Below are 21,844 nucleotides of genomic sequence, written 5' to 3'. Positions count from 1 at the left end.
AGGATCCAAAGAACGCCCCAGAGACCATCTGCAAGCGGTTAAGGTAGGACGCCGAGTCGCACTTGGGTTGTTAGACTCTAGCGCTGACTTGGCTCTTGTACATCCAGCTCTAGTGAGCCCAGAGAACATTATTCCCGGGAAGACTATTGCTGTGTGAAGAATGGGGGGCTTACATTCAGCAGTACCGTAAGCCAGGGTGTACCTAGATTGGTGATCTGGCAGAGAAATACGAGACGTTGGTATACTAGATAATCTGCCTGCCATGGTACTGTAGGACTGATTTGGAAAGGATGCACGCTGCTTATATAAATGAAAGTGATGTCATTTCTGATGCACTGATGCAAACTAACCTTAATCTTTCCCAGGTGAACTCTGCTGACCAGCATAAAATAAGCGCAAAAATATATAATGAAATTTTATGTACTGCTGAGAATACACACAAATTTGAAGGTACCTGTGATGCAGTGAGAGGGATTATGTGTCAATGTGTTTGATGACAATGCTCTTGTTGGAGAGAATAAAACTTTAAATCCTATAGGTTTTGAATTTGAGCAGGGCAAAATGTGTTAAATTGTGCCTAAATTTGAAATCATGTCTGCTAATGTTTTAGGTAATCAGATTGATATACATATGCCCAATTCTGAAGGTGACCCAAAGTGTGAAAATGTATCCAATGTTTTAGCAGTAGTGACCCGGAGAGCAGCACAGAGGAGCTGTGCCTTAACCCCTGAGAGGGAAGTTCACTAAAAACGAATCCCCCTCCACCCCACCCTCACTGTAGGAGCTGCAGATTCAGGCAGTGATTTGAATGAGCTACCTCATGCTGTGTGCAACACTAAGCTCAGAAGTGACACTTTCAAATCAGAACAAAACACTGATCCCAGTCTTTCAGCAGTATAGGGGAGGGTCAGTCATGCCTGTCTGGAAAGTAAGGAAGACATAATTTTTGGGGAAAATAGCCTTTTGCACAGAGAAAAATGTCACAAGTATGCATCTAGATGTAATTGCTGACAGGCAACTAGTTTTACCTCAAACCTATCAGGAAGGGTTGCTGAAAGTAGCCCAAAAGATACCCCTAGCAGGACATTTGGGTGTTGCCAGAACTAAAGCTCGTTTGGTACATAATTTTTACTGGCGTGGCATGCTGACTGACATAGCCAAGTACTGCCACTCATGCCATGTGTGCCAGGTTGTTGAGAAATCTGGTGAAGTGGGCAGGGCCCCTCTCATTCCCCTTCCCGTCATATCAGAACCCTTTGGAGCAGGTTGCTGTGGATATTGTGGGCCCCCTAGCCATTCCCAGTAGCTCAGGGAAAGAGTACATTCTGACTGTAGTGGATTATGCTACTGGGTACCCAGAAGCAGTTACTATCTCCTCCATTCGCCATTCGCTCAGATGCCCTTATAGCTATTTTTCCAGGGTGGGGTTTCGAAAAGAAATGTCCACTGATCAAGATACCCAGTTCATGTCTAACCTCATGCAGAGTCTTTGTAAAAAGATGCAGGTGAATCATTTAATTATTTCCCCGAATCACCCACAGGCCAACGGGCTGTGCGAACGCCTTAATAGCACCTTAAAACAAATGCTCGGGACTTTTGTGGAGTCGCAGGGAAGAGACTGAGAGATTTCTGCCGCACCTCCTATTTGCATACCGAGAGCTACCACAGGAATCCATTGGTTTTTCACCCTTTGTACACCTGTACGGGCGCCAGGTGCGCGGCCCGTTAGATTTGATTAGGGAAGAGTGGGAAAGGAAATTGATCAGCCCAGAAACGTCAGTGGTACACTATGTAGAGCAGTTCAGGAAAAAATTGCAGTCCTTAATGGGGATGGCACAGAGCAACCTGAAAGCTGCGCAGGCGAAACAGAAGCTGTAGTATCACCGCAATACGGGAGAATGCATATTTGAGATGGGGCAAAAGGTTCTGGTTCTGATCCCTATGCAGCAGAACAAGTTGCAGGCTTCCTGGGAGGGCCCATACACCATAATAAAGTGCATTAATGATGTCAATTATGTAGTGGCAAATGATGAGGGCCAAAAGAGACAGAAGGTATATCACATCAACATGCTCAAAGCTTATCATAACAGGGAAACTTGTGTATTAGCTGTGTGTAGTTTGTCTGAGAGCGATTAGGAGTCTGAGCCCTTGCAAGATTCAGCAGTTGTTACTAGAGAGGAGGGTTCCCTAGCAGACGCCCACTCCAGTGAAGAGCTTTCTGACTCTAGCTAAACCAGCTAGTTGACATACTATGGCCCTATCAGTCCCATTTTACAGGGAAATCTGGAAAAACACACTTTGTCACACATCATGTAAACACAAGCGACCAGACCCCCCTCAAAGAGCCAGCATATAGTACTTCCCTAGAAGTGCTAGAAGCAATAAAAATGGAAATAGACAAGATGTTGCAGCTAGGCGTAATACAAAAGTCTCACAGTTCTTGGGTTGCCCCAGTGGTACTGGTCCCAAAGAAATGTGGTGGCACAGGGTTCTGCGTAGACTATAGGATGTTGAATGATGCCACAGTGTTTGATGCTTAACCTATACCTAACATAGATGAACTACTAGATCAGCTTGCCCAGGAATGCTACATCACCATCATGGCTCTTAGTAGGGGGTACTGGCAGATCCCATTGTTACCTGAGGCACGTGACAGGTCCCCATTTATCACCCCATTTGGGCTGTTTGAGTTTTTGGTCATGCCCTTTGGAATGAAAAATGCCCCAGTGTCCTTCCAGTGCCTGGTCAATGACTTGCTAGAAGGCCAGGAGGGACATGCAGTTGCCTACCTGGATGACATTGCACCTGATCCATCTGAATAGTGTCTTAGGCCGAATTACTGAGGCAGGTCTAACTATCAACCCAGAAAAGTGCCAGCTTGGCATGCATGAAGTACAGTACTTGGGGCACCATGTAGGGGAAGGTACCCTCCGCCCAGAGCCAGGCAAGGTAGAAGTTATCACAACGTCGCCAACCCCTACTATGAAAAAGCAGGTCATGTCTTTTTTACAACTGGATATTATCGAAAATTCATGCCCCATTATAGCACCCTAGCCAAATCTCTGACTGACATAAAAGATATTACCACAGGTGGTTAATTGGACAGAGGATTGTGAAAATGCATTTATAGCTCTGAAATCTGCTCTGGTCCAGTCCCCTGTGCTTCAGGCCCCAGATTTCAAAATGAAGATTTATAGTACAGACCGACGCATCTTACTATGGACTAGGAGCTGTCTTTAGCCAGGTGACAGCGCAGGGGAGGAGCACCCTATCATTTTCCTAAGTAGGACACTAGTCCCCCGGGAGGTGGTGTATGCTACCATTGAACAAGAATGCCTAACCATTGTATGGGCATTGCAAAAGCTTCAACCCTACCTTTATGGACGGGACTTATTACATTACATTATTAAAGACCATAATCCTCTAAGCTGGTTGTATAGAGTTTATGGGGATAATGGAAAGCTGCTAAGATGGAGTCTAATTCTGCAACAATACAACTTCCCCATTCAGCACTGGAAGGGCGCAGAACATGGAAACGCAGATGGCCTGTCGTGGCAAGGGGCAGAAGTGGTGAATGGGCAGGAGAGACAGTAACAGGTAACAGTTCTCCATGCCCTGGGTTAGGAAGACGTGTGACACAATGTAGTATATCTAATGACATTGTTATTTTCTGTTGAATTTATGTACAACACTGTCAATATTTTATGTAACCTTTCAATGAGTATTTGGTTAACTGACCTGAGTCTGACCTAGGCAAGTGTCGATTTTCTTTTGAAAATAGCCAGGCCCAGAGACAGATAAAATCTCTGAGTAGTTTGTGTATGCAGGGGAGTTAGACGTTGCCAGGCTGAACGAGCAGAGGTGAGAACTCAGGTCTTGTGAAAATACCAGGTCTCAGAACATCCATAATTTACTCTGAAAGCCCTGTGTCGTTTTGGGCATCATCTAAAATAGGTGAAAATAAAATTCCTAAGGTGGGGTGTGAAGAGCCAACAAGAAATGGTTTAAAAATCCCTTGTATCAGTAGTACAGTGTTCATTTATTTGAGGGGGTCTATGAAGACTGAAATGTCCCATACTTCTCAACTGTGTTCCCTCACACATCAGGTCTTAACTAGTAAGCAGTGCATTTTTCTGTCGTTGTTACTATGTCTTTTTTGCATTCTTTGTGCATTTTTGAATTTTTTGTCCATCCTGGAATATTTTTGGAAGCGTAATGTTGTTTTGTTTAACAGTTTGGTAGAAAAATGTAAAAACATATTAAAATCAACCCCGAAAACAGTATAATCTGAGGTATCATCATCATCACCATTTATTTATATAGCGCCACTGATTCCGCAGGTATATGGTTAAAAAAACAATTCAGAAAAAGCAATGCAACACAAATAAACCTGCTTGTGTACCATACACTAATAAAATTATAATTATTATTAACCTTTATTTATAGGACACCACATATGGTCCACAGCGCCATACAGAGGGCAAACAACAAGACAGTACATGGTATAACAGTACAATACAGTAAACAAACACTATTGAATTTAATGGAGTGCATTTTCATATGCATAATTTATTACAGAAATACATTAAAAAGAGGATTAAAAAATGTCCTTCTGCCAGAGGCTTTAAGCTATTTCTTTGTTTGTATGTTTTTTAGTAGGAGCAGACGAAAGTTACGTTCCGTGCAGTGAAGCCATGAGTCTTTTATCATGACTATATACAATATATATAACATTTCACAGAAGTGTAATGGTTCATGAAATGAAAAAAGTAAATTAATGTGTTAAATAATGTATACTTTACATATACAAAACAGCTGTTTCCCGCGCTCCAAATATTTCTAAGTTGTTTCGATAAATTTAATTATAAAGATGGTTGGTGGTAATTCTCACAGGCCAAAAAATAATCTCTCCCTGCAAAAGCACACTCATTTGCCTAATTTATACTCCTCAAGGAACTCCTTCCCAATCTTCCCTACTTTTGCTCCTCATAAATGCTGTTTACTATTTCCATGTCATAACCGTGCAGCCCAAAAAGCCTATTTATTAAATAAAAAAAATGTCATTTTTCACTTTCAATCTTATTCTACGTGAAATCGAATGAACTCTTAAAAAATCTTTGGTGTACTCATGTGTAACGTGACCTTTTGACTTCCCCAGAGGCATAAAGTCAGATCTTCATCTGTAAACCAAGGAAAAACAAGTGAAACAACAAAAATGAGGAGGTTATTCCACCCGCTTTTAACAAAACAACTACAAAATCATTTACCAAAAAAAAACAAAAACTTTTTTTTACATTTACAAGAAAAGACATTCATTAAGGAACACTCTGAATAAAAATTATCCCTCCCATGTTCACTAGCGACTTTCCAAAATGCTTCAATGACGTCACTATAGAAAGTAAAGAAAAGTTAATGCTTCATAAGTAAGTTGAAAAAGGTATATCTGAAAATTGAACATGTTATTTAGGGTTTCAGTAAAAATGAACTGGAGGTAAACCTGGGCACTGTTTGCAAAGTATACTGTAAAATGTGTTAAATATTTGAGAAGTACACTGTATAACTAGGCAAATAAAGGTAAGTGCTTTATTTTAGTGAAAACTGTGTGACAATACTTAGATCTTTAATAAAGTAAATTCTTATATTCAAATCCTTTTAATTCAAAAGATCCAGATGCATTCTAGTCTCTTCTGGCCCAAAAAAAGTGGTAATAGTGAGCACCGTGCAGTATGTCGACGTGGCAAAACTGTGTCTAATCAAAGAGATATAAACAGTCATTTTTACATTTTTTATTTAAAGACAAATTCCATTTTTACATAGTGTAAATTCTGAAAATGTATCTCTTGCCCCTGAATTATGTGGTCTATTTTTCTATTAGGTCTCTACAATGAAGACCCCGATGGGCGAGTAGAAGCAAGTAGATCACGAGCAAAACCTTTAGCTGGTCTCACTACTTACTACCAGTATACCCAAGCATAAACCATAACCTTCAACAACCTTATTTGACAGTTATAATATTTACAGTACAATATTACTCATATTTCCTCCTGATTACACAAAGTGCATTACTCTAAGGACAGTTTTTCAACAGTCATGTACATTTCTACAAGACGTCTACACAAGACCAGAAGGGAAAAGTACTGTTTGAACCCAGAGCATTTGCAAATTACACACTTGTCATTAAAACATGTTAATATTTATTTCCATTATTGTCTGTTACATAAATCAAATGGCTAGTTTTTCTCACACTTTTGTGTACAGAAATTAACAAAATATTCATATGTTTTCGATTTTGCTTTTCTTTTTAAACAATTATATTCATTAAACACATTCATTTCTAATTATTAATTGTTGCATGATCAATGGCAATGGTAAACTCTATTGCACTTTTGCTATGGTAGTTATAAAAAACATAGTTGCACACTCCATTGAGCTGTTATATTTCTTTGAGTAGGGTGTACTGTAATCCCGTAAAGCTCCATCTAAAAGTTAGGCGCCAGAAGGCAAAGTGAGAAACTTTTCCCTGCTGCCGCTGGATTAAGTCACCTCAGGTGAGGCTCTCGCCTCATGTCATGGGACGAATGGCCCTGTGCCATGTGTCGAAGTCAGCAAATTGGATAAAGTCATTTCAATTAAAGTCTAGCAAACTTGGTTGTCTTTGTCTGAAAAGATGCATACGGTACGCATCTACGTACAAGGGCACGCTACGGCGTGAAAGGGCGTACGCATCCACTACACGTGGCAGCAACAGTAACTGGTCTTTTACTATACATTCGCACAAACATGCATACTTATAAATTAGTACACATTAATGGTAGTTGCAACACATAGTCAGTTATGTCGAAATATATTAGTATTTATATGTTATATCAGAGTTACATGCATATTAGAGAAATACACGGAACGGGTTGAAGGAATAACATCATGAGTGGTATCATAATGAACCTTGTTACATATTCTACTGTTTGGTTCACTCTGCGAGGGAACCGCGGAGTGCATACACAAGTTATGAATGATAGGGAATTATGAACTACTTAAGACTAAGGAATCTTGGTGGGAAGAGCAGAGCATACCCCCTGCAGAGATGACCCCCTCCTTTGGATTCCTTAGGATGAACCAGCCAATGATTGACAAACCCCTTGGACATTCCTGAGACCTGGACCAATAGATGCAAGCTATACCATCTTCATTGTATTACTGTATTTGATTGTGTATATAAGCAGCAGCTTGTGATCCAGAGTGCAGACATCTTGTCCCCAGACTTCAGGATTGAATGACTGCACTGGATCCAGAGTGCCTGCGATAAGTAATGGCTGTATTTACTATTACTTCGCTTGAGCATATTTATTCTACTTATTGCGAATAAATCTATGTGCTTTGGAAACACAAATCGAGGTTCGACAATCGTTATTGGTTAGCGACAATACGCACATAACACATGCTAGGCTACCGATCAAAACATGGGCATGCTAAGGATTGTAGTCTGTCCTCAGGCAGTGCCATAGTAGCTGCTGGCTGTCTCCTCAATTCTTGTGTGTATGATCTGGTTGATTGACGGTCAGGGCCACCATCAGGGGGGTACGGGGGTACTCTTGTACTGGGCTCGGGGTCACCGGCGGCTCTCATACTTTCATTTTCATTCGGTTTTTTTTTTGCATGTTTTTACTCTGACCACAAGGGGGCGCTCCAACGGCCGACAGTGAAGCAGTCCTGGAATTAAATCACCAGGCTACTTGTCACTGAGGGTGGGCTGCATGCAGCACAAGCAGGAGGGAGCTCAACGTCCTGGAGCTGAGATAGGCTGCTCACAGCTTTTCTATTACCAATGAGGAACAGACAACATCAGTGTGAGAGGTGAGTTGACTCACATATAGGACTACAGAGCAGTTTTTAGTACCTGGCATAATATTATCTGGGGACACTACTGTGTGGCATTATCTGTGTGCACTACTGTGTGGCATAATATTATCTGTGGGCACTACTGTGTGGCATAATATTATCTGGGGACACTACTGTGTGACTTATTATCTGTGGGCACTACTGTGTGGCATAATATTATCTGGGGACACTACTGTGTAGCATATTATCTCGGGTGCACTACTTGGCAAATTATTATCTGGGGCACTACTGTATGGCATATTATTATCTGTGGGCACTACTGTGTGGCATATTATCTGTGGGCACTACTGTGTGGCATAATATTATCTGTGGGCACTACTATGTGGCATAATATTATCTGTGGGCACTAGTGTGTGACATATGTGTGGGCACTACTGTGTGGCATAATATTATCTGGGGTGCACTACTGTTTGGCATAATATTATTTGGAGTGCACTACTTGGCATATTATTATCTGGGGCACTACTGTGTGGCATAATATTATCTGGGGACATTACTGTGTGGCATATTATTAACTGGGGCACTACTGTGTGGCATATTATTATCTGTGGGCACTACTGTGGCATATTTTTATCTGGGGTGCACTACTTGGCATAATATTATCTGGGGACACTACTGTGTGGCATATTATTATCTGGGGACACTACTGTGTGGCATATTATCTGTGGGCACTACTGTGTGGCATAATATTATCTGGGGACACTACTGCGTGGCATATTATTATCTGGGGTGCACTACTGTGTGGCATAATATTATTTGGAGTGCACTACTTGGCATATTATTATCTGGGGCACTACTGTGGCATATTTTTATCTGGGGTGCACTACTTGGCATATTATTATCTGAGGACACTACTGTGTGGCATATTATCTGTGGGCACTACTGTGTGGCATAATATTATCTGGGGACACTACTGTGTAGCATAATATTATCTGGGGTGCACTACTGTGTGGCATAATATTATTTGGAGTGCACTACTTGGCATATTATTATTTGGGGCACTACTGTGGCATATTATTATCTGGGGTGCACTACTTGGCATATTATCTGGTGCACTACTGTGTGGCATATTATTATCTGTGGGCACTACTGTGTGGCATATTATTATCTGTGGGCACTACTGTGTGGCATAATATTATCTGTGGGCACTACTGTGTGGCATAATATTATCTGGGGACATTACTGTGTGACATATTATTATTTGGGGTGCACTACTTGGCATAATATTATCTGGGGACACTACTGTGTGGCATATTATCTGGGGCACTACTGTGTGACATATTATTATCTGGGGTGCACTACTTGGCATATTATTATCTGGGGCACTACTGTGTGGCATATAATCTGTGGGCACTACTGTGTGGCATATTATTATCTGGGGACACTACTGTGTGGCATATTATCATCTGGGGGTAGTATTGTTGGCATAATATGTTCCAGGGGCACTTGTTTGGTGTAATGTGATTGATTTGGGGGCAGTATTGTTTGGTGTTTGGTGTTATATGAACTGAAGGCACTATTGTTTGGCGTTATATGAACTGGGAGCACTATTAGGCACCCTCCCCCTAGACATTGCTGTACACGCCCTTCCGGCAGCGAGCTGCAGCACAGAGTATCCCTCGCTCGGTGTCCCGGGGTGCACACCCTAATGAAGTGTTCTGCGCACTCCTATGGGTAAGTGACCTGAACTGAACACTCAGAGAGTACTGAGCTAATATCAGATCATCATTGGCAACAGAATTTCCTTGTGGAGTAAATCTGCTTTCCAGCCTACTGTGTCATCTTTCTATGTCTTATAACATCCAAAATTGAATTTCATCTTCATTATTTTGTAGTATTTAAGGATTTTATTCTTGTTATGAGACCATGTTACACGTTTATGATCTGATTCTACTGCAGAACAGTGGTACTCTCACATCTGACAGTGCTGCTGTCCTTGCAATATTCCAGCACTGGCATATTTCTTTTATTTCTCTACCTGGTCACTTTTAAGCAGGTACAGTAAGTAAATTCATTAGGTATTGAATGGATTATCCTGCAAATTTGGAAACTCACAGTTCCTTTCTGTAGAGCATTTACTTATTATTTTAACTCTTTATCATCATCATTTATTTATTTATATTGCGCCAACATATTCCATAGCGCTTTACAATTGGGGGCAAACACAGTAATAAACAAACTGTATAAAACAGACAAAGAGGTGAGAAGGCCCTGCTTGCAAGTTTAGAATATATGGAAGGCCCTGCTCGCAAGCTTACAATATATGGAAGGCCCTGCTCGCAAGCTTACAATATATAGTTTAAATATTATGAACATGTTGTACATCTGTATGGAACACCAGCATTTTATTCATGCATATCAGTCCCTGTGTAGATTACAATATAATTTACCTACCACATACTCGCACACGTGAGGAGCAATTTAGTCAGAATTCAATGCTTGATGGTATAGGAAGGGGAGAGGGACCTCTGAATGAATGACTTTCTTATAGATAGGAGGCTGGCATGGCCTGTCTATGCAGTGTGTCAAATATCTTTTTGTTTACACAATATAGTCACACTCCTCTTACATGGCAGTTTTCAGTTCTACATTAATAAATACTTGGGGTGTAGCACAATACTTTATAACCTTTCTTTGTGTCTGCTTACTGTGACTCCGCCTACCACTGCGTGTTCCGTTGGCCTCATCTGCCACTGATAACTGATGTGGTTATGGATAATCAAGTTAATCCCGCCTTCTTTTGTGTTGGACCAGCCCACTGTTTGATCCCGCCCATGTGACTATCCATCTTTTGATTTCAAACACGCCTAAATACAGTGTATTCACAGAGCTTACACTCATTTCCTTCATTTCTCTTTGGGGCAGAATTCTTAATTTAACATATGAGCTGCCCTTCATCATGCTATTGCGGAATAGGTGGTTGATCACTACTTTTATTGATTTTAAGGGACATATTTTAAAACTGAATTCTTTTGGTCTATATTACATATAGCCTATGTCACCACATGGCCTTTTTGAGCCAGACCACATGCTGAGCGGTACCTAAACGTCTATTCAGGTGTGAGAAATAGGCTATATTTCACCCAGGGAGCTCTTTAACGCTGCCCCCAGGTGACACTTCTATCTTCTCACACTGGGATGTGCAAAGCCATCCAATAAATTTACATCAGAATCTCTGACTTCACATTTTACACTTTAACTAAACTTATCAATGGATTCATTTGATATAGCCTATATGATATAGCAGTTATGATTTATCCCTTATAAATAACAGCAAGCTCTCTATGTTTCACGACACTGTCCACATCTATTAAACTTTTGCCCCTGGATTTCTTATGCCTCAAAACACATTTCCTTTTCCTTTCTTCTTACAGCTAACTGGCAGTCACTGTAATGGTTACCCCATTTGTAAATGGCTTGTCCTAGTTGTACGACAATAACGTTACCCTCAGCCAGGTACCTGGCCACTGATGGAAAAGTGCTTATGTTGGAGAGTCAGAATGTGAAAAAAACAATGAAAGTGAAGAGAAAGCAGTGACTGCAGAGAGAATTGTAAAAATGAAAGAATAAGAAGGAGCAAGAGAGTGAGGGGACCATTGAGAAAGGTCCTACAGAGAGTAACACAGCAAGTAGGTGTCATCAAGTCTCACAGAAATAAACATTCTCTTTGCAAAACCTTTCAAAGCATATTGATGGTGAGTCATCAACATTCTCGTTAGTCAACCTGTAAACACTCTGAGCCATTGATTATTCTAATTAGAATTTATAGTGACTTTTACCCACTTAGTACATGCAGAAAAAAATAGTAAGCAACAGTTTTGCTTTATAGATTGAAAGCCGTGAAGGATTAAAGCATCCATCATGTAACTGGAGTATTCCAGAAAGCTTGCAACTTTAACCTCTATAACCTTTTTATCTTGTTTCATTCCTAAGAGCTACGGGTATTCACTGGTGCTGCCCCATCTCAAACCTGACTTGGGCACTTTGTAGGGGTGTGAGGGAAGGAATGTACAAACATGGCTTAGTCAGCAACAGATAACATTTTGCACCATCAAAGCTTGCAAATCCATGTGTTGCCCTATTTAAAAGGGGCACCTTCTCCCACAAACAGGCAAATAACATCCCATTGTCGCTACAGGTCTACAATATGGCACTTTTAGAATTACCTTTAGGATTTTCCTTTATGATTTCTTACTCTTTGAGAATGTCACTTATGTGATAACAATTATGGTTTCTATCATTTAAACAAGAGACACAAAAATATACTTTTTAAATCAATCCTCCACATTATAATCATTCAAAGGAATTTATAATTACCTAAACAGTGATGTCACATATTGCAGAATTTCCAAAAACATACTGGTAGGTAAACTGGCTAGTGTTGCTTTTACCCTGCAGACAAAATTAACACTAGCCAATTTACCTAACGATATGTTTTTGGAGTGTGGGAGCAAACCTGAACACCCGGAGGAAACCTACACAAACACAGGGAGAACATACAAATTCCACACAGATAAAGCCATGGTCGGGAATTGAACTCTTTAACCGCAGTGCTGTGATGCAGAAGTGCTAACCACTAATCCATCGTGCTGATCTCTTATAAACTTGGTGAAAAAATCTTTGAAGGTAGGTAAGCATTTGGTTTAATTCATAAAATTCAACACAAAACTATTTTTTTTAGTTCTAGGTGGAGGTGTAATTTACAGTTTTTAGTTTTTAGTCACTCCTGACTAGTACAACAGGAGAGCTGACACCTACCTGGCACTTCTGCAATTGTCAAGATAATCACAACTGCTGATGCCTTCACACAATTCTGAACATTTATGTCAGGTAAACGGTGACACCAATCAGATATTTTCTTTTTGCCCTAAACAGTATTACACAATTTACAGAATACAATTTAATGTTAGAACACCTTTTTCTGTGCACCAGTTTCTTAAATTATTTATTACTGTTATTTATGTAGCGCCAACTATATTATGCAGCACTGTACAGAGGTTATGGAATCATTAAATCCAGGTCTCACCCTTTGTTGAATTTACAATGCGAGCTCCCTACCGCACATGTAAACACACATCCATCTGTGTGTGTGTATATATATATATATATATATATATATATACATACATACATACATACATACATACATACATACATACAAATACATATACATATACATATACATACATATACACACACACACATACATGGGGAATTTGGAGGCCAAGTCAACACCTTGAACTTTTTGCCATGTCCCTCAAACCATTCCTGAACAATATATATTGTAACAAAGGGAGGCATTTAGCTGGCAATATGCAGAGAAAACATGGAAGTAGAGTAAAACATTTGTGCAGTAATGCACCTAGATTGATGACTTATGTGTAACAAACAATAGTTTAAGTTTGGCTAACTTACATGGTTTGGAAATTCCTTCCCCCCACAGCAAACAGACAGGGTGTATCTGTTAGTGCAAACAGAAGCCCTGATGGGAGTTTTCTCTTAAAGGGAAGGTGGGTGTGTCACTTGCCCATCAAGCTAGGCCTGTGGGAGGAGTGTCAGTTATAAAACCCAGTTTGTTTCATTGTTCAGTGAGACCAATTTCGGGGAAGCTGGCTGGTCTTGAGAGAGCTGGTCTATGTCTAGCTAGCGTTTAGAGTCTCCAGAACTGCTGTGAAATTTGTACGGTGTCAAAACATTTAGCATCCTGACAATAAAACTACATAAAAAGGAAGAAGTTGTTCGCGTGTGCTTCAGCAGTAGCGGGCTCTTGCCACAATATATATACATGCATATATATGTATGTATGTATGTATGTATGTATGTATGTATGTATGTATGTATGTATGTATATATATATATATATATATATATATATATATATATATATATATATATATATGTGTGTATGTATATATGTGTGTATGTATGTATTGTGGCAAGAGCCCGCTACTGCAGAAGCACACACAACCTCTTCCTTTTTATGTAGCTTTATTGTCAGGATGATAAATGTTTTGACACCGTATACTTTCACAGCAATTATGGAGACCCTAAACGCTTGCTATACATAGACCAGCTCTCTCTCTCAAGACCAGCCAGCTACCCCAGCGTTGGTCTCAGTGAACAAATGATACAAACAAGCTTTTATACCTGATACTCCTCCCCCAGCCTTAGCTTGATGGACAGGTGACACACCCACCTTCTCTTTAAAAGGAAAAGCCCATCCCTGGCTCTGTTTGGACTAACAGACATACCCTGTCTGTTTGCTGAGAGGAAGGATTTCAAATCATGTAAGTTTAACCAAACTTAAACTATTGCTTTTCATACATAAGTCTTCACATTCAATCTAGGTGCATTACTGCACAAATGTTTTACTCTACTTCCCTGCTTTCTCTTGCTTTCATCAGACCAGGCTACCTTCTTCAACTGCTCCATGGTCCAGTTCTGACGCTCACATGTCCATTGTAGGCTTTTTCGGCGGTGGACAGGAGTCAGCATCGACACTCTGACCGGTTTTCAACTATGCAGCCCCATGCATAACGAATTGTAATGCCCTGTCTGTTCTGACACCTTTCTGTCATAGTCAGCATTAACTTTTTCAGCAATTTGTGCTACAGTAGCTCTTCTGTAGGATTTGACCAGACGAGCTAGCCTTCACTCCACACATGCATGAGTGAGCTTTGGGTGCCCATGACCCTGTCACTAGTTCACTGGTTGTCCTTCCTTAGATCACTTTTGGTAAGTATTTAACACTGCATACCGAGCACACCCAGCAAGACCTGTTGTTTTAAAGATGCTCTGACCCAGTCATCTAGCCATCACAATTTGGACCTTGTCAAAGTCAATCAGATCCATATGCTTGCCAATTTTTTCTGTTCCCAACACATCAACTTCAAGAACTGACTGTTCATTTGCTGCCTAATATATCCCACCCATTGACAAGTGCCATTGTAACAAGATAATCAATGTTGCTCACTTAACATTTGGGTGGTTTTAATGTTGTGGCTGATCCATGTATATAGGCCTTGAGTATTAAAAATAGTAGTATTTTATTTTGTAGCCCTTGAAAGCAACATGCACTAATCAATATTTTGTATCTTTTAGAAATATACAAGTTTCTATATTTCAAACAACAGCTTAGTAAAAGCCAACTAGCATAGACCAATTTACTGTATTTTCGTAAGGGCTTTATCTCGCGTATACTTTGCAAATTTGGACTACATAGGGTTCAAACCTGAAATACAGACACATCTCAAAATCTCTCTTCAAACACAAGGATCTCATCCAGATTCGAAGATAACCAAGTAAATCTGAGCACTGCAGTGTTTTGACAGGTAGGATTTTCCATTCTGCCTTTTTGCTATTATGCTTGATCTTTTCAAAATTGACTTAATCTAAGACACATAAAACTCCAGAGAAATTACATGCAAAGTGGCAACATAGCCTATTGTTTCAACCAACTGCAAAAGCATCATTATCAGTATTACAACTGCAAGTTTATCTAAAATGCTTACCTTGCATAGACGTCTCTTCCCTTGAACTTGGTATAATATAATGTTTGCTCAAAACCCCCGCTTGCTAAAACCATTTATTTTACAGATGGCTACAATAAAGAATAGCTGTTCGCCTTGAATCATATATTAAATCCCTGACTGAACCACTGTCAAGGTGAGAGTATGGCAACGCTAAATCCTCAGTAGACATCTAGCAGATGGATGAGATTTGATGAAATAATGTGCTTACTCTCTGTATAAACGCAAGTGGGTGGAATAATAGGTAAAGATGCAATGCATGTCAAAAGAGATTTGATGTACTGCCCCCAAAAAATCACACCTTAAAAGCTGAATTGATCATCTGCTTGACTGAAATAGTGCCTGTTTATGATGAATAAAAGTGCAATATTATTCTTAAAATCTATTGCTGTGTTCTACTTAATCCAGGTAAAAGTGAGAACTCAGGTGGCAGACTGGATTTTTGTCATATATAATTATGGCATACATACATAACTACAATAAATTAATATATATACACACACAGAAGTGACATGGCTAACAATACAAACGAGGAAGGGGTGGGGTATGTGGGCAACAGGTTTGTGTTGTCACCTGTGTCATGAATGCCAACATTAATAATAGTTTCTAGGGACACTTTGCTGCTGAGCCTATCCACTGAGCACATCAATAATGGTAGCATCTCACCAGACCTTGGAGTTCTACAATCCCTATTATGTTATATCTATATCTATTGAACTTAATTATAGCATATTTTTAGCATTTTAAATACTCATGTTCAATAAATATTTACTGAGACAGCCCACGGAATAAGGATAGATGTTAATAATTGCATATTACATGTAGTAAAAGAGGAATTTTATAGAGAAGTTGGTCAATGTCATTTAATATTATTACTATTTATTTGCATTTACTTATATAGCACAAATCATAATATGCAGCACTGGACAGAGAATATGATCTAATTTCCATCAGTCCCTGCCCCATTGGACCTTACAATCTAATTTTCCTAACACAAATGCAGACACACACACAGACTAGGGTCTATTTTGTCAGCAGTCAATTAACCTACCAGTATGTCTTTGGACCATGGGAAGAGACTGGAGCACTCGGATGAAGCACACACATACATGGGGAGAACATACACTCCAAACAGATAAGGCCGCGGTCGGAATTGAACTCATGACCCCAGTGCTGTGAGGAGGCAGTGCTAAGCACTGTGCTTCCCATATGCTGAAAAACAGGAACATTTCAAAGTACGAAAACATTCTAGGGACAAATCTTTGAAACTGTTTCTGGTTAGGGACAATTGGCAATTATGCAGTGCCAGAAGGCTAGCAGACCTGGAATGCCTTTATTAAAACAAGTATGTTGTTCCGCAAGTATGCAGTGCTGATCAATAAAGAATCATGCTAGAGACATATTAAATACAATCCCATACTGAGATGTATGCATCCCCAGACATTGTATTACATGCAAATTATTTATTTCGCATTTTATCACAGTTTGCCATAGCTGCGACCCATTCATTACAAAACAAATAAGCTCTCAACATTTTTGCTAATTGATGAGCCAGGTGAGTTGAATGTATAATAATCCCTGGTCCATGTGTATTGAAAGAAGCTGACCTCCAACAAAATCATTATTGAAATAGATTCCTCTCCAAGTTCACAGCTCAATGCTTAGTGCTGCCCAAGTGAGCTAAGACATCAATTCATACTACTTCTGTTAATCTAAGTGCACTCTGAGCATGAATTTTATCAAAACAAAACATACACAATGAAACATTTACTTTTGGAAACTAAACCACGGAAAGTCGATAGTTCTACATATAGGGTCTGAGTCATTAAGGAGAGCAAGCAAAAAAAGGAGGAAGATTGATCGGGGACAATACTATGTTACAATGCAAGGGGTGCATATTAGTTTATTATTTTGCATTTAAGGAAAACGCTGGCTGCTTTTTCCTGTAGCACACAAACACTTGATAGCTTTATTTTTACACTGAAATTTAAAGTTGATCCAGGACATGCCCTATCCCAACTATAAATCTGCCATCACATTTTAAAATTTACCTCCCTTCCAATGCAACATGGTGTTGCCAAGGTGCAAAATTACTCCTTTTTTTTTTGCTTTGCTCTCCTTAATAAATTAGGCTCATGAAGTCCAACTCAATATTTTCTTTTGCAATTGGGAATAAGTGAAATACATCTCTGGAGCATTAGACTAGAACTTCTTTTTACCCTATGTTATCAGAAAACAAGTACACATCAAGTCTGAAAAAAACACAAGTTCAAGTCATAGGACAGAGCTGGTTATTGACATGAGTTTCCATTAAAGATATTGTAAATCCAATGGTTTGTGTTCCCGAGGGAGAACTAGGCTCTTTTTATTGCTCCATTGCCCTTCATGGGATTGTTAGCATTGAATAAATCCAGTCACGATGAACCACAAATGTAACATTAAAGAAAGTATTTTCACTCAGTGTATGTGTAGTTATTTCTTTTAATAAATAATGCATTACCCTCTAAGTGATCCTTGTTGAACGTTAAGTACTATTAAAAGGTCACAACTCGCAAATGTGCCCTCCCCAATAAAATGAGACTGAGAATATTATCAATATTTAGGGGGCAATGATTTAGCAGTTACTGACTGAAACAGAGTGTTTTATAAGGTCATTTTAAATGCACAACAATTTCAATCTAAAAACTGTAAAAAAATATATACAGTTCTAAAATATACAGGTATAAAAAAGTTGCAACCCGATGCCTGTGGTACAGCATAGTATTGAACTGCGTTGATACAGTGTGACACCGCCCAGTGGCGGAACTACCATTGGTGCAGCAGGTGTGGTGTACCAGGGCCCATGCAGATAATGGGGCTCGCTGCACAGGGAACTAGCGAGTTGTGGGCCCCAGTTCCCTCCTCGCAGCTTCCCTGCACCAGGGCTCACAGCTCGCTAGTTCCGCCTCTGACCCCGCCCCTGTGTACTCCAGGCCATCATTCGCTGCAAACATTGTCAATTAACCTTGCTTCATATGTACATTAACTTGGGCTGTATTTTATACAAAGGGCTATTTTTCATAATAACAAATACTCATGAAGAGACAAAGATGCTCTGTGATTTATACGCCAGAAATTCCTCCTAAAGGACTTTTTCTCTCTCATTTTTACTAACAATGCCCTGAGTCCCTCATTCCCATATGTCTTAGATATATAGGGGTGTTATACCCACTCCTGCTGCTTGAGGTGGCACTTGTACACTGCCACCTGTATGGCGGAGGACAGCTGTAAAACTGAGTTACTCTGAATCCCCAGAAAGAAAATGCAATTTCAAATACTTTCCATAGTACTGCACATAACACTAACTTATTCAATAATACAGTAATTCAGGATACAATGCATTAAAGTAAGCGATTATGCCAATACAGGAAGTAATGTATATACTGTTATTTGAAGCACAATCACTCTACAATAACACAGCATGACCTGATATTTATCCTTTTCACTATTTGATGAATTCTATATACCTCCTGCTATCTAGTCAGAGATCAGGAACATTCTCTTCTACAATGATATTACTTCAACAGAGCTCCAATCCAATGTAAATAATACACTGCACTGCTTGTGTATTCAGGATTATGGCACATTGGACAGTGTGCAACAATACTGCAGTTTTTATAATATGAATATGTATATGAATAGCTAAGAAAAAGTATTATGAATTGACGTGTATATGAAATATAATGAACTACAGATATGTGCAGATTCATTGGCTAAATCGCGAGCATACAGTTTATGATCAACTTATGGGGATAAATTTAAGTGAGCAGCAGGTGATTCACCTGTATACCATTTGGCAGTGTGTATATTTTGTATTGTGTATATGAGGTTTATATGTGTATATGGTGTATGAACAAATAAACTATTTACCAGTGGCATCACTGTGATACTGATTTATTTAAAAAGCCTTTAGAGAGTGATTTAAGTAATTTGCATGCATCCATAGCCCCTTTGGCCGCAATACTCAAAAAATACATACCACTCCCTACCCATTGAATAGACAATATTTATTTAAAAAATATATATTGTGTTCTGCCGAAGTATTCCACGCAATGTCTCTCACTTAGCAAAGCCCTTGTCTTCACACTGCGACATTTATCCAACATAATCCAAAGGGAGATTTACAAAACATAACCTTCCCAAAATAAACCATAAAATGCCGTTCAACAATAGTGCCACTCAGTATTCTAATGCAACACATAGCACATGAAAATATTTGTTTGCACTGTGCCACAGTCGTATTTTACAGCCATTCCCAGAACTGTTATGTTAAGACAAACTGAGAAACTTGTGTTATTCGATTTAGAAATAGTGCTGGATATACCGTTGTGACAATGTTATGACTGTAAAAAAAAACAACCAGGTTTGCAGTACTTTATGGTACAAATATCCAACTATACCTTAGCTGTGGGTCTTGTGAAGGATGTAGAAGGGTCTATCTAATTAAGTGAGTAGAAGGAGTGAATCCCAACTATAAATTGGCTCTGTTGCCTATGAGCTTCTAGCTGTGCCTCTGCTTAAAATACACTAAAACAGGCCTGGCAAGCTATGGCTGTCCAGGTGTTGTTAAACTAAAAGCCAGCTATCGGCTAGCCATCTAACGGCAAAGTATGGGACTTGTAGTTTCACAACACCTAAAAGAGCCACAGGTTGGCCAGGCCTGCACTAAAATAAATGATCATTATGACTTGTGTATGACATTATATGGATGCCACAGGCACCAACATGGTGAGATAAAGCTGTCCGAAAAGAGAAAAATTTGCAGCATCTTGGCCTGTAGCCCTCCTGACCCATTTCATTGTAGTAGATATATATATATAAATAAAGAGCTCTCTTTACCTTGTACTGCCCCTGACTGAATCCACAATAGGTGCTCTCCATTGTGTAGCTTCTTAAAACACCGATTTCATGCCACACCACAACACGGGCTGTTGATTCTCTGGCCTTTTCCATTAAAAAGCTGCTGTGGGCCATTGAGAATGCTGGAGCGATTTTATCAAGGATTTTAGGTAAGGTCTAAAGCAGAGATTGAGAAAATGGGAAAGAAAATATAAAATCAGTTGGAATATTTAAATTTGTATTTAGGTGATGACTTTGTGTTAAACTCAGGTGCATAGCAGCATAGAAAGAGAAAGTTTGTGATCCTGTTAAAATTATTTAAACCTTAAATGAGACCTGGGGGTATATTTATTAAACTGCAGGTTTGAAAAAGTGAAGATGTTGCCTATAGCAACCGATCAGATTCTAGCTGTCATTTTGTAGAATGTACTAAATAAATGATAACTAAAATCTAATTGGATGCTATAGGCAACATCTCCATTTTTCAAATCTGCAGTTTAGTAAATATACCCCCTGATTTTCAATTAACTCCTAATAATAAACTGGATATGAATAAACAAGAAGTATATTCTTTAAATGTATTTTTTGAACATACTGATCTACAGGTGGATCATGTTTTTTTTGCAGTGAATAATGAACCATGACTATTTAAAGTGATAACACGCGCTATTTGGTGACCAATCTCTTATTGCTTTAAATGTGAAATACTTGGGAAACAGATTGTGCCCCTATAACCAAGTAAGTATGTAGGCTGACATGCTAAATTCGGTCTGTTCTTATTTTGTATATGCTGCTTCTAAATACAGCTTGATGGGAAGAAGGTAATGGTAATGAGAGATCAGGGGGTAAATGTATCAAGCTGCGAGTTTGCAACTCCAGCGATTTTCTCAGGAGAGTTGAAACTAGCCGATGTATGAAGCTGAGTTTTCATACAAAATCGCCAGAGTTCTGCTTCTGTCAAAATCGCTACTTGCAAAATCGCCAGAGATCAAACTCACCACTGTTTGCCACTGCAGCTATACAAGTCTATAATGTATGAAGCTGCGAGTTACCAAACTCAGAAGAGTTTGCTTCTAAACACGCCAGATACAGCACGCTGCTTAATAGCAGCGTGTTGTATCAACACATCACTGTTACACTGCCCTGGCAGTGTTAAAATGTTAAAGAACAGATAAAAGTTTAAAAAAAAAAAAAGCGTAGGGTCCCCCCACTATTTATGCTTAACCCTAGTGCTGCCTGACTAGTGCTGGTCCCGTGAAAATCGGGGAAAAATTTTGCGTGGGGTTCCCCCGATTTTCACTTTACCAGTACTAGGCAAACCAGCCAGGGTTGGCGGCACTATTGCAGGGGGACGCGCGGCAGGGGTCCCCCTACCATAATGACTAACCAACCCTAGACTGTTCAGCACTGGGCTGGATTCCCTAGGGAGTGGGGTCCGTTGAAAAAAATGAGCGGGCCCCCCCCCTAGAAAGAACCATCCCAGTGCTGATAGCACTAGGGCTCTTCCTACTACCCCTGGGCTGTGGGTAGTAGGGTAATAC

At 39.6% G+C, this 21,844-nt stretch overlaps 1 protein-coding gene across 2 annotated transcripts in view; it reads right to left on the bottom strand.

The window, feature by feature from the left end:
* AGBL1 (AGBL carboxypeptidase 1) overlaps positions 1-21,844 on the bottom strand; it is a 504,403-nt gene that overhangs the window by 211,573 nt on the left and 270,986 nt on the right. Inside the window, exons 21-22 of one of the 2 annotated variants that reach the window (XM_075207749.1) lie at positions 20,304-20,480; positions 5,059-5,180 (exon numbers count right to left, since the gene is read on the bottom strand). In XM_075207749.1, the coding sequence (XP_075063850.1) occupies positions 5,169-5,180; positions 20,304-20,480 (189 nt within the window). In that variant the 3' untranslated portion in view covers positions 5,059-5,168. Of the gene's footprint in view, positions 1-5,058; positions 5,181-20,303; positions 20,481-21,844 lie in introns of those variants that run through there. The other variant, XM_075207747.1, reaches the window with a different exon arrangement.

Source organism: Mixophyes fleayi, chromosome 4 (assembly GCF_038048845.1).
Source record: "Mixophyes fleayi isolate aMixFle1 chromosome 4, aMixFle1.hap1, whole genome shotgun sequence".
In the NCBI taxonomy this organism is placed as follows: domain Eukaryota; kingdom Metazoa; phylum Chordata; class Amphibia; order Anura; family Limnodynastidae; genus Mixophyes; species Mixophyes fleayi.
The sequence above is the reverse complement of the archived record's forward strand: the minus strand, read 5'-3'. Positions and strand labels throughout refer to the sequence as shown.